Here is an 18,060-nt window from a genome sequence, read left to right as displayed (position 1 = left end):
TCAATAGAGACAATATTTGGTTATGAAAGGATGGTGAAGTAACGCAATGAGAGATATTAGATACTCGTATTTCTTACGAATCCAATAAAAAATATAGAATTTAAACAATGTATAACAAATTTAGAGAGATAATAGAAGAAACAGATATGAAAAATACTGTAATTACCATAATATATGAAATGTGAAAAGTGAAAAGAGATGAAAGCCTGATGGAAAGGCAAATTCTTTTTTTTAATTATTGAAATATATTTGATGCCCAATATTATGTTAGTTTCTGGTGTCCTATCTAGTCATTTGACGTTTGCATACCTTATGGCACGTTCACCACAGTAACACTAGTAACCATCTATCCCCGTGCAAAGATTTTACACTATTATTGACCATATTCCTTATGGCAAAGGAATAGACAGCAAGATTTCATTTTTTAATGGCTAAGTAATATTCTACTGTATATATATACCACATCTGTATCTATTACATGTATCAATGGACATTTCAGTTGCTTTGGTATTGTAAATAATTCTGCAATGACCATTGAGGTTCATATATATTTTCCAATTAGTGTTTTTGTTTTCTTTGGGTAAATAACCAGAAGTGAAATTGCTGCATATTATTGTCGTTCTATTTTTAATTTTTTGAGGAAACTTCATACTATTTTTCATAATGGGTTCACCAATTAACAATCTCAGCAACAGTGCACAACATTTCCCTTTTTTCCACATCCCCACCAACATTTCATATTTGTTGAAAAAGATGTACATTCTTAACTTTTATGTCAGGTGTGGTCAATTATAAAATAGAAGAAAAAGCATAAAACCAAGAGTTTGAAATTTGTATTATAACATTGTACTAAAATCAGAAGTCTTTATATTTTTGGTAACACTCTTCCCATATACACTTGTCTATTTCTCTAACCAGTTATCAGGAAAATAATTTTGCATGTATATGTGAAAAGTAAAATTCTTGTCAGTTAATGTTATCATTAGTAAATCGGGATATTGATTATTTGATGTTTCCAAAATAATCCTCTGAACATGGAAAAGTTTTATTTAAGCATTGACTGAATTAATGCTGATTGAATTAATTTAATTAAGCATTTTCTTAATTTGTATATTTTTATCTGCACAGTTGATTTCATTTAAATTTTATTAAGCATAAAATACAATAGTAAAATTGAGATGTGTAAATGTACATAGAGGTAAATGTAGCATTGCTTTGTTTCACTTTATGAAGGCTCTGGATCTAAAACTCTGTGTGTTCCAGAAAAAGCAAAAGGCTAAATATGGATTTGATCCGTGTTCTAAATTAGTTTTGTCTAAATAGACCAGACAGAGACACATTACAGCCCTCATAGTCTCCTTCCACAAATCACACATGCAGAACACTAATTGCAACACAAAATTTTGAGGGAAGGGCAATCTAGAATGGACATGCAATCTCCACGGGGCAGGAAATGAGAGTAGGAGAAAAAAGGAAAGATACTGTCTGCACATGATACTCACAGTGCAGTGATGGGTCACTTGCCAGAGTCCAACTTCAAAGCAGGAGAAGTAGACAGTTTCTGGATGATAGCATTGCCTGGACCTTCTACCAGTGAAGAGATGAGAGCAAGGGCAGGCCGATTCTGGCTGGGCTTGAAGCTTCTAAAACATTGAGGGGCCTCTTTAAGAAGAAAAGGATACACAGTGATGACTAAAGAACTGCTGGGTCCTTGTGTTGGACTAAAGCTTCAGTTAAATCCTCCTCTGGGTAGGGAAGAAAAAACATAAAGAGATGTGAGAATAAGGGGATTTAAAAATGTGCTACCTCTCTGCCTGAAAAATTTCTTGGGATGGAGACACGCTATAGATGCCAGAGATATTTAGACCAGAACCAGTGAAAATTGGCTTCAACAGCACTCGAGAGGAAAAGCATATAACTTGTACAATCTTTAAACCCACTTGGGTTGAGGCAGTGGTGGGCAGCCTGAGCGAACACCCTTCCTTTAATGACAGAACAAATCATGTCATGAGGTTGGCTGGGTTCCTCTTCCTTGACGTTTCAGCAACATAAAAAGCTGTCTCTGTTTATTTTTCTTTTGTCTAATCCTTTGTAAAACAATTTCATTCTCCCCCTAAGCACAAGCTGGTCTCGGCTCACTCTTACACTGATAGACATATACCAGGACATTTGTTTGTTTTGCCGCATTAGATGCTGATTTAGGGAATTCGGCAGAACCACAAGTTACGAAATTTAGGTACCTTCATACAGCTTTGTCAATTTTCTTCATTTTGGTGAATATGAAAGGAAATCTTGGGGCTTCCTAGGTGGCACAGTGGTTATGAATCTGCCTGCCAACACAGAGGACAGGGGTTCGAGCCCTGCTCCAGGAAGATCCCACATACCACAGAGTAACTAAGCCCATGCGCCAAAAAAATAAGAGAAAGAAAATCTCAAGACACTGCCTTGCTCAAGTTGAAACATAAATGATAATTTACCCCCATTGTCTGCCTGTTGTGTTTTTTCTTCATGAGTGATCATACTGATTTTTTACTTCGTCAGTCACAACTAAGTCACCAATTCATGATGCATAAGTTACTTGAAATTATTTACCAATGATTCTGCACTGTTTGTCTCTAAGTTTGGTGCACAAATGAAGTTGAATAAGTGCTAATCTCTTGGAAATAACAGATTAGTTGTAGTTACTTTACTATACAGGCAAAGACAATCAAAATGTTCTCTTCCACTGTTATAGAATTTATTACACACTGACATATGATCAATTTATGTATATAATCCTATCAAATAATTGGTTTTATGTTTCTGGAGGAGTCAAATGCTCTGTTCAGATGCTGTGGTTTGCATTGATATCTTGTTTAATAAACACAACAATTACAATTCTGCCTTGTAAAGGAAGTAAAATGAAGCACATAAAAATAACTCGCCAGAAGACATGCAGGTTGGTAGCGGTGGAGCTTGAGTGTGATGAAGGCCACCTGACTGCAAAGTCTCTGCTCCTTCTTCTCCAGTCCTGACCAGATCATCTATGTTGGTTTACCAGATTACCACACACACAGTGGACAGTGAAGAAATAACTACCCAGATATTTAATGTTTATAACTTCTCGTGGTTCTAGACAAAGAAGATACTCATCATGGAATGGGAGAATCAGACACTTAGCCCTGACTTCATCTTGATGGGAATTTTCAGTCACACACCCACTCATGTCTTCCTCTTCTCTCTGGTCCTGGGCATCTTCACAGTGGCGCTCTTGGCAAACACTCTCATGGTTCTCCTCATCTGCCTGGACTCCCGGCTCCACACCCCCATGTACTTCCTCCTCAGCCAGCTCTCCCTCATGGACCTCATGCTCATCTGCACCACTGTACCCAAGATGGCCTGCAACTACCTGTCTGGCAGGAAGTCCATTTCTGTAGCAGGATGTGAAGCCCAGATATTCTTCTATGTGTCCCTCCTTGGTGCTGAGTGCTTCTTGTTGGCTGTCATGGCCTATGACCGCTATGTTGCCATTTGCTACCCTCTGCAGTACCCCAATCTCATGACCTGGAAAGTTTGTGGACTCATGGCTGCCTCTTCATGGATCCTGGGTGCCTTTGATGGCATTATTGAGGTAGCTGCTACTTTGTCCTTCTCCTACTGTGGTTCCCGAGAAATAGCCCAGTTCTTCTGTGATGTCCCTGCACTCTTACGTCTCTCATGCACAGATACTTCCACGTTTGAAACACTTATTTTTATCTGTTGTGTAGTAATGCTCCTCTTCCCTTTGTCACTCATCATCATCTCCTACACACGTGTAATTATAACTGTCATTCGCATGAGTTCTGGGGAGGGTCGGCACAAGGCTTTCACCACCTGTACTTCACACCTTATTGTTGTGGGCATGTATTATGGAGCAGCTATGTTCATATACATGAGGCCCACTTCTGATCGTTCCCCAACCCAGGACAAGATGGTATCGACCTTTTACACCATTCTCACTCCCATGCTGAATCCCCTTATATACAGCCTCCGGAACAAAGACGTAGCCAAAGCATTTAGTAAGGTGCTAGGGAAGAGGAAATCTAGAGAATAAATTAAATGATGATTTACAAGGATTTTTTTTCTTTAATAACTTCTATTTCTCTCTCTCTGGCACATTCATTATTGAAAAAAATAACATGATTTAACAAGAAATGTATAAACAATTTTCCTAAGGTAGCTATCAGAGTTGATAGACTCTGGGTACACATTCAGTTAATTGATATATTTTACATTCATTGTATTTTCATTTTGGTTTTAAGCATAATCAATATAGTTCTTGAGAAGTGAATAATTAAGTTAATAAACACATTCACTCCTTTTTATAGAACTAAGTATTAAATAACACGGTCTTAAGTGCTTTTCCTTATTTTCAAAAAGCAGAGTATTATTGAAATGCTTATACAATGACATGTACTGAGCTAAATACCACACTTTCCTATTTCATATTGTCATTAGTTCTTTCAAAATAAAGCCTAACTGGAGAGTCACAGATATTTATTCATTTACCAAAAACTTGTCCTATAATAAATATTATTTGTTTTGGCAGAGGAAAGTTTTTTTCTTTTGTTTGAATTCCGTGATACACTGAGCATTTGTATATCTGAAGATGTCTTATACTGGAACCACTTATTTCCAGAGTTGGCAGATAATGCAATATCATCAACTTATATTTTTTATTACTTTTTTTTCTTTTGGTATCTTAAAAATCCAATGTGTTATAATGAAATCCCAGGCTGTGGTTCCTGCCTAGAAGACGTAATCTTTATCATATCTATGCACCAAATCATGATGGGAATATTCTTATTCTTCATATCAAAACATTACCATGTCAATGCATGTAGAAAATTTCCATTAACTTAGCAGTTGTCGTAGCAGAGGTGTAATAATATCATTATGACAGAATCTGCCTATGTTTCTCTTTGTTTTCCTGATGAACATGGATGGTAACTGAATGAGAATGCTGACTGATCTCTGATAGCCTTGGTGGAAACCCCATCTCCCATCCTGGGACAACCTACATGGTCTTCTCAAAGGAATATAGGAGTGCGTCAAAAATTATCCACACTCTGGTTATATTAAAACTTCTAGAAATTCGAGAGCCAGAGCGTGGATAATTTTTGACTCACCCTCGTACTCAAATTCAGTGGGAACTCTTCATCTTGGTGTAGGAAGCAGCATGCAAAGTGAAACCTTTTTGTGCCCCTAGAAGACCAGATTTCTATAAAATTGACTGGCTCTCCTGGCAAATTGGATAAACATTAGAGAGAATGGGATTTAATTCATGGAATTTGCATATACTTTTCTCATCTGCACCTGATATTTGGAGTTGCTATAAAAAGATATATATAAAATAGGACACTGAGGTGGTATTAATTTACTTGAAAATGAAAAATAGAAAAAACTGCTGGCTCCATTTCCATAAGGGCGGAGGCGTGAGACTTGTGATTAGATTTGTAATCTCATTACAGCACCTCACTGAGCACCTTAAAACACAGTAACCTACAAATAAATGGAGAAGAGGAATGTTGAGTTTTCCATGTATGTGATGAACAACCACTGAGAGATGGATCCGTACAGAAATCATAAAATTCAGATGAAATATCCTTAAATATTTCTAAATTTTACAAAGTAGAAATATTTCACAGTTCTTTCTCTGATTTTTAAGGTATTGTAGCATTTTTCCCCAAGACACGAAACAGGACAATGCCAAAATAGAATTCTTGACAGGAGAGCTTTCCTGATTGCCAGTGTAAGTTCAAGTGATCTAAAAAAGTCTTATAAAAACTTCTTCCTTTTTTCTTATGTTTTTCTTTCTTTCTTTTTTTTTCTTTTTGAATACGTCTTTCTGAGATCTCATATGTTGTTAATGAAAACATACTATAGCTTTAGATTGTGATACTGACTCGATGGAAGCTCGCTTTGCCTTGTGAAAATATCGTAAATAATTACTGATTATATATGCTAAGTGGCTACCACAGACTATAAATTTTAATGATGTGAGCACAGTGTTATCATATTCTTAATTTTTGAAGACCATAGGAATATGGGCTTTTATATACATGAATACAAAGGTTTTAATTATTTACCCATGAAATGCTGAAGCAGCTCTGTATGTTTCAGTGGAAGTTGGCCTGGCTGCATGTGCTAAAAGAGCTCTGAAAAAGCTGTTAGATTCCATTTCTCAAGAAAAATAAGAAAAGTGGGGAAGAGGGTGGTGGCACTATCTATTTCATATCTAATCTCAAGTTAGGTAGCTAACATTATTTGAGTGAAATGTTTTCGGTACATATTATACTGGTGAACTATGAACTGAGTTGTACGAACTCGCTGAGCACACTTCATGATGAGAAAAGACAATGGGCCTCAGGGGGGACTTCATTAAGTCTGTGTTCAGGACCCCTAATCAGTTTCAGGACCTACTGCTTCATCACCATCATCAAAGAGGCACTCTTAATGACCTTTCAGGTTCTAACTGAACATCTTATTTTCACTAATATGTATGGGTATTCTACCGAGTGTGGGCAATTGAAGCCATAAGGAATAAGCTGAGGACCACACCCGCTCCACTGATGGTTATGTGGAGTCAAGTACCTGGATAACCACAGACCCAGATATTAAACACATCCAGGTTTACAAGAGAAAGGAAAAAACATGGGAGAATATTTACCCCTAGAGTAGCTCAATTGCTACTTAACTGCTTTTCCCTGTTCCACTCCCTGGGCAGGAGTGCTGGTACTAGTGGATCAGGACATGTACTGGGCTGTGGTGAGAACATACAGAACTTTAGTGTGAATAGGTAAAGAGTTAAATATCTTCTTTTCAGTATTATTAGTGAGATAATTGATCCTCCCAAGAAACAGTTCTTCCTAGAGAGGATGTTAGGTGGACAGTTTAGAACAGCTGTGCCTCTAAATTCTCAGGGAATGCTTTCTCTCTCCTCCTATCCTGGCTTATAGGGATTCCTCACCATGAGAGGTAAGTGTGCAGGCCTGAGGTTCTGTGTGAACATAGGCAGGAAAGGGCAGAAAGACCCCTTAGCCTGCTAGTGTGTTTTATGACAATTTTACCCAGCATGCACTCTAGTGCAACTCTATGAGAATTAAATTGAGATAGTGCAGGGTGCCTTGAATTATGAAGGTCATAAATGTGTATTTACTTGACATTGGCTTCTGAAATCATTTCTTCCAATCTACTCTGATCTGAGGAGGGAGTGGTGGTAGGCCTGCTCTGTTCATTTGTGACCTAGAGTTTCAGGATAAATACTGTCATCTCCACTGAGGTTTGAAATAAGTATGGAAAACTTTGGGATTCTCAGAATCCATTCAGCTAACTTTCTACTTTCAACTGACTATTCCCTCACTATGACATAGTAAAGCTGAAAAAAGACCTCTACACCCCACCACTAACCAGGCGTAGTTGCTGAGACCCACAGATATGAAATGGTTTCAAGGTCACAGATTTATGATCATTGTACAGACTCCTCAAGGAGAGCTTGAAAAGTTTAGGAAACTTACCACAACAATATTCAAGATTGGAGAGGACGCCAACATAGTCTAGCAATAATGAAATGCAGTTGTTTCTGCAGCGGTCACCTTTTTCTGGTGCAATATAATATTGCTTAAAGATTTGTATTTGAACTTGTAAATTTTATCTGTCTAATGAAGGAGGTTGTGTAGTGTCATCTCTAAATATATCTTTCATAATGAGATTGGTAGCATATATGATAAGTCTTTTAGGTTTCAAGATGTCTAGTTATAATCCAAAATTTATTCTGAGTTCTCTGATGTTCTCTGACCTCATTTGGGGTGATCACCATTTCAAGACAGGTGATGACTGGCAACTTTGGTCTCTGTCTCAAGCTCAGGAGACAGGTACTCTTACTTAGTGAAAAAAAAGTGTTTAGGGACTCATTAAGTGTGGTGTCTTGTGAGAGCTTAAAATTTTAATGAGCGTGGCAAAGTTGAAGTCTAGTTAAAAACTAGTTAAATAACTACCTAAGTGGAAAAGTATAAGACTACATGTGGTTCCTTGGGACCTGGGGGGAAATTGCCAACAGTGAAAGGTAGAAATTGTCATGACTAGCAAACTCAAAAGGACAAACTTTGTTTGGTTTCTTTGGTGACATTTGATAGAGAAATAAGTCCAAGGGTAATAAATATACTTGGGAAACCAGCTAACATATAACCATTCCATGCTAATTAATGTAATAGTAGAGCATGTGCTAAGTCTGTTGTGACCTAAATATTGCCTCATATGAGCCTAATCTAACTATGTAAAGTTAAAATCATATCACTACAAATTTATGTGCATTTGGAAGTAAAAATACTTTCTCCTGATGCCTTCAGAATATTTTACATAGAAAATAATCTAATAATTACGCCTTATAATTAGGTCATAAGATATCATTTATTCCATCAACTGACCTTACATTACGTGTAACTGAATACGTTGAGTCAGACTAAGATGTTTCTCTTTTTAAGAAGCAATAAGAAAAATAAAAAACAATAAGTAACCAACACTATATAATACTTAGCAACCAAGTGAATCATCTAATTAAGCTTCATAAGGCACTAAAGAAATTAACAAATATCAATAAAAATCAATTATATTGTTATTCCTGGTATTCATTTATTATTTTAAAAATTGTTTTCTATTTTGCAATATTTTAATGATACATGGTACAAAAGGAATGACATAATAAATATGCAGATTGCCACATAAAAGTTTATCTTAAACTGATGACTTTCTTTTCCTGTTTTTAATGAAATGAGATTTCAACTAGAGTTGATGCCCTCTATGCAACTCCCCACAATCATACCATTCACCTCTTACCTTTCCTGCCATAACCAGAGACTTGAATTTGTGGTTAAATATTTCCAGCAATGCTATTATATTTGTTTGAATGTGTATGTATGCATAAAAAATTACACAATATGATTCAGAAGATTTTTGTATGAGACACATTAGATAGTATACTCTACACATAATTCTTCAAGTTGCATGTTTCACACATTCTGTTTTAACCTATGTTGATATAAATCAAGCTCATTCACGTGAATTTTTAAACACTTGCACAATATTGCACTATATAAACATAACATCCGCTTACTTATGCATGCTCCTACTGATGGATATTTGGGTTGATGTATGCTCTATGTCATCACAAGTAATAACTGCAATGAATTGGACGGCTCTCTGGTGTCCATTGTCTGAAGACTAGAAGTGACAGTGGGAGGTATTTCCATGGATGAAGGTCTCTGCTGGGCAGGCAGGATTTTATGGATTGTGGGTCACATGATACCCAAGACTTAAAAGGAAGTCAGGTCACATGGCCATTCTTTGTGTTCCACTGTGCAGCATTAACTCTATACAAAGCCCAGTAAAGAGTGAGGAGATTTTTCTCAAGTTTTCTTTTCCTGTGAATTGACAGAGGCTCCTTAGAGCATCTCTATTTAACACGGACCCTTTATTCAACATTGGATCTGGTTTCATAAAGCCCAGTTACAGACCAACTTGCTCAATACAATAAATCAGCTACAATGTAGCTTCATGGGCTTGGCGACTGAGATGAAATAAGGTAGGTAGAATTTGGTAAGGCTCCATCTATCCCTCATTTGTCAGTTATAGGGAGGAGCTCTCCAACTATTCTTACTCACAGTGATACTGGGGTTTCTGAGTGTTTATTGGATGACTCCCCCACCTCATGGTCCTTCTCATGGAAATGATAGGAATCCACAATTCCAGGTGATCAGAGAAACCAACACATCTCCATCTCTGCAAACTGTCCAATTGATGATAAGTATCAAGCATTGAATCTGAGCTTTTAAAGATTAGGGTCAGGCAGGAAATTTTACAGGGAGCCAGGCAGAGAGAGAAATAAGAACTTAATGACTTTTGAGTGAAGACCCAATATTTGAATCACCACTGTCATAAGGAGAAGAGACCAACAGTGACTGGTGATGTCTATTTTAAGACAATGTGTGGCCATTCTTCAACATTCAAAATATTTCCCCCAAAATAATAATAACAAAGTGGTACAAAAAAGAAAATCCTTCATTATCTCATTAATCTTCTCAGACTCTATGCTGATGAGTTAGCAAATAATTCTGCCCCTTTTCTTAGCCATAATAAAGTAAAATTTCTCTGGCGGCAAGCCTATGCATTATATGACAGCTATTTACTGAAGAAAACGTATGTTTGGGGCTTATTAGTAGCTTAATCTAAAAGTGTCAACTGACAAAGAAAATATGGTGGACGAAAAAAGCTTATTGGACAAGATTTGCCATGGAACAGAGAACAATGGAATCCAAGGACAAAAACAGCATTGTTTATTTGGAAAGAATAGAGCCTGCATAATAGCATCAGCTGGGAAGATATTAAAAATAGCAATGCAATGCCTGGCTTGTCTGGTCCTAGAAAACATTTTTGAATCTCCTCAAAAGATTCTAATAAGTATCCAAGTTTGAGAACCACTGGGACAGAGGCAGGAGAAATTGTTCAGATTTTTAAAGACAGACACTAGACAAGTAAAGATTTCAAGCAATCTATAGTATTAACGGTGAAGGAAACAGATCATTCTCTACTACCTGCTATCAAAAACAAACCTTATGCTGGAAACTGAAACAATTACCTTGATGACCTTGGAACAAATTGACGATAACTTCACCAATCTAATTACAGGTAAGGGACTAAATCCCTTTGGAATAAGAAATTTAACTAGGGGGGAAAACCCTAGGAATTTAAGCCTTTCTATTTACTCAGTTAGTGCTATTGTGTCTTCTTGGGAAACACCAGAAGGTAAGACTGGAAAAGGAAGTTTAAATTACAAGATTTCTAGCACCTTCTTTGTTTCAATGAGGCAGAAGTGGATGAAACATTATGCTGTGTTGGATACTTTCAAAGCAACAGATATATTTCAATCTTTACTTGGCCTACCTTAATTCATCCCACATTCAAAACTTGAGTAACATTAGTCTTGAGTAGGTCTTGGGTTCTTTTTAAGGAATACTATGTGAATATAAGGCACTATGATTTGACTATTCTATAATGTGCACTGCTTTAAAACTCATTCGGACAATCTCTTCATGGATCTATTTCATTAATTCAACACATTTTCCCCCTAAGAAACACATATTCAACTCTGTAAAGCAAAGTTCTGTTTGATTAAAATAGTATTTTTCAAATATAAGACATTACATTTTAGTGACCTGTACTCTAGTTTAGAGAATGTCATATACGAAATCATAGGATAAAAGCAATGTGGAAATTAATATATGTTTTATGGATTGAATGGTGTCCCTCAAAATTTGTATATTGAAGTCCCAATACCTCAGAATGTGACCTTACTTGGAGATTTGGTCCTTACAGAGGTAATCAAGTTAAAAAAGAGGTCAGTAGGCTGAGTGTTAATCCAAATGACTTTGTCCTTATAAAAAGAGGAAATCTGAAAACAGATGCAAAGAAAGAGAGATTGCCATGTGAACATGAAGGTACACATCAGGGTTTTTTTCTACAAGCCAGGAAATAGCAAATATTGCCAACAACCACAAGAAGCTAGGTGAGAGGCTTGGAACTGAGTCTTCCTCACAGCCCTCAGAAGGAACCAGTCTTGCTGACACCTTAATCTGACACTTCTAGCCTTCAGTATTGGGAGACAGTAAGGTTTGACTGTTTGCTCCTTCTAGCTTTTGGTACCTTGTTATGGCAGTCTAACAAACTAATGCAATATGGTTAAATACCAAAAGTATAATAATGGTAATGGTTAAAATGGTTGAAGCTTATGTTTTCTGAGTTCATGTATTTTGGATTAAGCTTTATGCTGAGTTATCTTTTATTATCTTTGCAACAACCTTGAGAGATGATGTTAGTCTCACTGTAGAATTTTTTTTTTTTTTTTAAAGAGGATCTTGGGACTTCCGTGGCGGGTACTCTGAGCTTCCACTGAAGGGGGCTGGAGTTCAATCCGTGTTCGGGGAAACAAGATCCTGCATGCTGGCACGGCATGGCCTAAAATAAATAAACTATACATGTCTTTAAATTAAAAAAAAAAAAGAAAAGGAAAGAAAAAAAAAAAGAAAAGAAAGAGGATTCCTGATTATATCACTGTCAGCAGTTAGAGCCATGGCTCAATCACAGATCTGTCTGATCTCAAAATCCCAGGTCAGCACTCAATTCCAAGAGCAATAGGAGACGTAACATGACTGAGTTTAGTGAATGGGAGCACATTATCTATTGAAATGAAATAAGAGTTCATGAGGATGATGTGGTTGTTCTAGAGCTGGAATGAAGGAAAGAACTGAAACTGTAGGAGTAGGTTGGAAAACAAAGCTTATTCTTCATGAGGAAAGTAACCTAGCCAAGATCTCACATTACAAAACATTTGGGGATGAATTCTCAGAGTTTGTGTTGAAAAACAATGAGGAGAAACCTCTGGCGATGGTGGTAGTAACTTCTTGTGCGGTATCCTGAACCCCAAAAGATATAGTTGTCATTTGATTTTCTGACAGTTTGGAACCTGTGGAGGTCTCTGACAAGGAGAGTGACATAATTCAATGGTACTTAAAAGAAATAGAAATCAGAGATATTGTATGCACGGGATGGGAAGTAAAGGATGTGCTTTATTGGAAATATATTAATGTTACTGGGAGGGGCAGAGGGAATTTTCAGGAATAGCAGTATGTCTTCCAATAGACACCAGCTTTTCTCTATATGGAATATCATGAGAAGGTCCTCTTTGAAGGCAGGAAGGTGGATTACAGCAGTGTTTCTCAAACATTTGACAGCATCCAAATCACCTGGAGGTTGTTAAAACATATTTCTGATAAACAGGTCTGGGGTGGTGCCTGAAAATGTGCATTTCCCCCAGTTCCCAGGTGGTGTGGATGCTGCTTGGTTGGAGGATCATCCTGTGAGAACCACTGCACTAAATGAGCACTTTCTTACCATCTTAGATCACACTCGTGCTCTGTGAAAATCCACCTGTCCTGGGGCAGGCTTTTGACCATATTCTGCAGAAGGATGGTGTTGCTGGGTTATAACTAAGGGAAAATATAAGTTAGTCTGGCATCCACAGAGGAACTGACCTCTTCATACTTGGTATGCCCTGACCATGTCCGGATTTTTATCTGTCCTCTCCATGTGGTCTCTCCTCTGTTTCTTATTCCTCGCAAGTGTCTATTTTTGCTCAGAATTTAAACTAATTCTGTCATCTTTTTCAGCAGAGGTTTTTCTCTGTTCCTCCTCTCTCCAATTTTCCTTTTACATATATACTTTTTATTTATATTTGGAAGAGTCCTCCTCTTGTAAGTAGCAGTACAGTTAAGCCCAGTCGAATTCTGTACTCTAATGAAGTAATTAGGAATAGCCACATAGTGTTTAATGATACAGTGTTTGTAATGGTCAATGACACTTGGGCCCTTAATTCAGAATTATGTAGCAGAAAGCATTTTGTGAGCATTTGGATGTGGATTTTCCTTTGTGAGAAAGAAAGTCAAATATTTTACCAACGACTGAACTAACACAATTTAAGATTTTCAGTGTATTATCCTTTGTATCACTATTTGTATAACTAAAGACAGTCCAAGGTGTTCTTGAAAATTATTGAACCACAATTATTTTGGCCACTAATGTCGCTGCAAGATATAGTTTTGCAGGTGTGACAATACAGAGCTGTTTTAATCTGCTATTTCTTTAAGTTCTCTAGCAAATTTTAAAGATTAGTTCCGAATCACAAATTCTTATCATTGTAAGGGATGAAGAAACACTGCATGTTCCCAGAAATAGTGACACACACACCAACACATACACAAACACAGGTACATTCCCTGCATTAAATAATTCTTGGGAGAGTTCATTAAACCATGCCATTGCATGATATGGAAAAGCAATACCAAGTGCCTTTTTGCCTTATTTCAATGTTTATAATACTGTTACTTAACATATATAACAAACAATAAATACGCTGGCTTGGGTGAAGTACAAGCTTCCTGTGGAATATTAAAGTTTATTTACTAAGTAGAGTACGTCCTTGAACACTCTGAATGTTAAGTTGAAGTTTCCGGAGTTTGTGAAGGACAATAACGGCAACTAATATATTTGTGCAGGATGAGCAGGAAATTTAAGAACCTTCTGAAATAAAGGGTAATTAGCTTGTATAATAACCATCAATATATGATGATTAGGATTTGGATTATGGATATAAGAACAGATGTATTTGTATGAATGAGAGAGTTTTCATAACAAATTTGTATGACTCTGTGACTGACCCTTTGGGAGTAAAAAGGAGTGAAGAATCCACAATTGGGGTTTATGATTACTGAGATGTACAGTTAAAGAATTAAGAAAGACTATGGTTATAAATATTTTCAGAAGACAGAACAAAGAAATGGCTAAGGACACTGGCAACAATGTATTTATGGTTCATGGAGGTGAGAACAAACATGTGCATATATCTTTAGATATTTGTACATATATAATAATTATTACAATTCAATTTGATAAGTGCTATTGTAGAGGTGTGTTTAGAAACTGTTAGGAGGGTTTCCAACTCAAGAGTACTGAGGAGTATATGTAGCAATAAACAAGGACAATGATTAAGGGGGAAGAAATGAGCAGCAAACTAAATATTACAAGGGATACGTGGAAGGATCAAAGCACATGGATATCTGATGAATAAAACAAACCAGAGACTGAGGCAGTCATGAGTTACACACAAAGGTCCCATGTGAAAAGACAGCAACTGAAGATCTGTTCCGAGAATGCGGTTGCAATCACCCCCATCACCATCCTCTCCCAGCCTCACGCCTCATGCAGAGCAGTTGGCAGCCAAGTGCATACCTGGAAGCAAAACATATGAAACTGGTACTGCTCTGTAGGACAACAATCACATTGACACAGATTAAGATTTCCTCCAGCATGTTGGCACCCCTACATAAAGCTCTCCTCACTTAGGTATTCAGCGAGTCCTATCTTAAGGGTTAACACTCCACTTGCAATACCCACATCTAATTTTCTCATTTACAGTCTCCTCTTAAAGAACCTGCTTTCACAATTCAGCTACCCCTTCAGTGTAGAGCTGAATAGAAAATCAGCCCTATCTCTACAAAAGAGAGTAACTTGTGCTCCTAATATTTGCATAGCCTTAAAATTACAAAAGTTATATTGGTGTTATAATATGTAAATTGATAGATAATCAATACAATCTTTCAAAAAGACATTATAATAAATGTTGTCAATAGAGACAATATTTGGTTATGAAAGGATGGTGAAGTAACGCAATGAGAGATATTAGATACTCGTATTTCTTACGAATCCAATAAAAAATATAGAATTTAAACAATGTATAACAAATTTAGAGATAATAGAAGAAACAGATATGAAAAATACTGTAATTACCATAATATATGAAATGTGAAAAGTGAAAAGAGATGAAAGCCTGATGGAAAGGCAAATTCTTTTTTTTAATTATTGAAATATATTTGATGCCCAATATTATGTTAGTTTCTGGTGTCCTATCTAGTCATTTGACGTTTGCATACCTTATGGCACGTTCACCACAGTAACACTAGTAACCATCTATCCCCGTGCAAAGATTTTACACTATTATTGACCATATTCCTTATGGCAAAGGAATAGACAGCAAGATTTCATTTTTTAATGGCTAAGTAATATTCTACTGTATATATATACCACATCTGTATCTATTACATGTATCAATGGACATTTCAGTTGCTTTGGTATTGTAAATAATTCTGCAATGACCATTGAGGTTCATATATATTTTCCAATTAGTGTTTTTGTTTTCTTTGGGTAAATAACCAGAAGTGAAATTGCTGCATATTATTGTCGTTCTATTTTTAATTTTTTGAGGAAACTTCATACTATTTTTCATAATGGGTTCACCAATTAACAATCTCAGCAACAGTGCACAACATTTCCCTTTTTTCCACATCCCCACCAACATTTCATATTTGTTGAAAAAGATGTACATTCTTAACTTTTATGTCAGGTGTGGTCAATTATAAAATAGAAGAAAAAGCATAAAACCAAGAGTTTGAAATTTGTATTATAACATTGTACTAAAATCAGAAGTCTTTATATTTTTGGTAACACTCTTCCCATATACACTTGTCTATTTCTCTAACCAGTTATCAGGAAAATAATTTTGCATGTATATGTGAAAAGTAAAATTCTTGTCAGTTAATGTTATCATTAGTAAATCGGGATATTGATTATTTGATGTTTCCAAAATAATCCTCTGAACATGGAAAAGTTTTATTTAAGCATTGACTGAATTAATGCTGATTGAATTAATTTAATTAAGCATTTTCTTAATTTGTATATTTTTATCTGCACAGTTGATTTCATTTAAATTTTATTAAGCATAAAATACAATAGTAAAATTGAGATGTGTAAATGTACATAGAGGTAAATGTAGCATTGCTTTGTTTCACTTTATGAAGGCTCTGGATCTAAAACTCTGTGTGTTCCAGAAAAAGCAAAAGGCTAAATATGGATTTGATCCGTGTTCTAAATTAGTTTTGTCTAAATAGACCAGACAGAGACACATTACAGCCCTCATAGTCTCCTTCCACAAATCACACATGCAGAACACTAATTGCAACACAAAATTTTGAGGGAAGGGCAATCTAGAATGGACATGCAATCTCCACGGGGCAGGAAATGAGAGTAGGAGAAAAAAGGAAAGATACTGTCTGCACATGATACTCACAGTGCAGTGATGGGTCACTTGCCAGAGTCCAGCTTCAAAGCAGGAGAAGTAGACAGTTTCTGGATGATAGCATTGCCTGGACCTTCTACCAGTGAAGAGATGAGAGCAAGGGCAGGCCGATTCTGGCTGGGCTTGAAGCTTCTAAAACATTGAGGGGCCTCTTTAAGAAGAAAAGGATACACAGTGATGACTAAAGAACTGCTGGGTCCTTGTGTTGGACTAAAGCTTCAGTTAAATCCTCCTCTGGGTAGGGAAGAAAAAACATAAAGAGATATGAGAATAAGGGGATTTAAAAATGTGCTACCTCTCTGCCTGAAAAATTTCTTGGGATGGAGACACGCTGTAGATGCCAGAGATATTTAGACCAGAACCAGTGAAAATTGGCTTCAACAGCACTCGAGAGGAAAAGCATATAACTTGTACAATCTTTAAACCCACTTGGGTTGAGGCAGTGGTGGGCAGCCTGAGCGAACACCCTTCCTTTAATGACAGAACAAATCATGTCATGAGGTTGGCTGGGTTCCTCTTCCTTGACGTTTCAGCAACATAAAAAGCTGTCTCTGTTTATTTTTCTTTTGTCTAATCCTTTGTAAAACAATTTCATTCTCCCCCTAAGCACAAGCTGGTCTCGGCTCACTCTTACACTGATAGACATATACCAGGACATTTGTTTGTTTTGCCGCATTAGATGCTGATTTAGGGAATTCGGCAGAACCACAAGTTACGAAATTTAGGTACCTTCATACAGCTTTGTCAATTTTCTTCATTTTGGTGAATATGAAAGGAAATCTTGGGGCTTCCTAGGTGGCACAGTGGTTATGAATCTGCCTGCCAACACAGAGGACAGGGGTTCGAGCCCTGCTCCAGGAAGATCCCACATACCACAGAGTAACTAAGCCCATGCGCCAAAAAAATAAGAGAAAGAAAATCTCAAGACACTGCCTTGCTCAAGTTGAAACATAAATGATAATTTACCCCCATTGTCTGCCTGTTGTGTTTTTTCTTCATGAGTGATCATACTGATTTTTTACTTCGTCAGTCACAACTAAGTCACCAATTCATGATGCATAAGTTACTTGAAATTATTTACCAATGATTCTGCACTGTTTGTCTCTAAGTTTGGTGCACAAATGAAGTTGAATAAGTGCTAATCTCTTGGAAATAACAGATTAGTTGTAGTTACTTTACTATACAGGCAAAGACAATCAAAATGTTCTCTTCCACTGTTATAGAATTTATTACACACTGACATATGATCAATTTATGTATATAATCCTATCAAATAATTGGTTTTATGTTTCTGGAGGAGT

The 18,060-nt window shown here is 36.6% G+C and overlaps 1 protein-coding gene across 1 annotated transcript; it reads left to right on the top strand.

Moving 5' to 3' along the window:
- The first annotated feature begins 3,133 nt into the window (after nt 1–3,133).
- On the top strand, nt 3,134–4,072 carry LOC130831691 (olfactory receptor 2M3-like). Its single transcript, XM_057700041.1, has one exon. The coding sequence runs from the start codon at nt 3,134–3,136 to the stop codon at nt 4,070–4,072; it is 939 nt and encodes a 312-aa protein (XP_057556024.1).
- The last annotated feature ends 13,988 nt before the right edge of the window (nt 4,073–18,060 follow it).

This window comes from Hippopotamus amphibius, chromosome 11, assembly GCF_030028045.1.
Source record: "Hippopotamus amphibius kiboko isolate mHipAmp2 chromosome 11, mHipAmp2.hap2, whole genome shotgun sequence".
Lineage (NCBI taxonomy): Eukaryota > Metazoa > Chordata > Mammalia > Artiodactyla > Hippopotamidae > Hippopotamus > Hippopotamus amphibius.
The sequence above is the reverse complement of the archived record's forward strand: the minus strand, read 5'-3'. Positions and strand labels throughout refer to the sequence as shown.

Coding starts and splice junctions, on each gene's coding strand:
- LOC130831691 (XM_057700041.1), top strand. CDS start 3,134: ATGGAATGGGAGAATCAGACACTTAGCCCTGACTTCATCTTGATGGGA.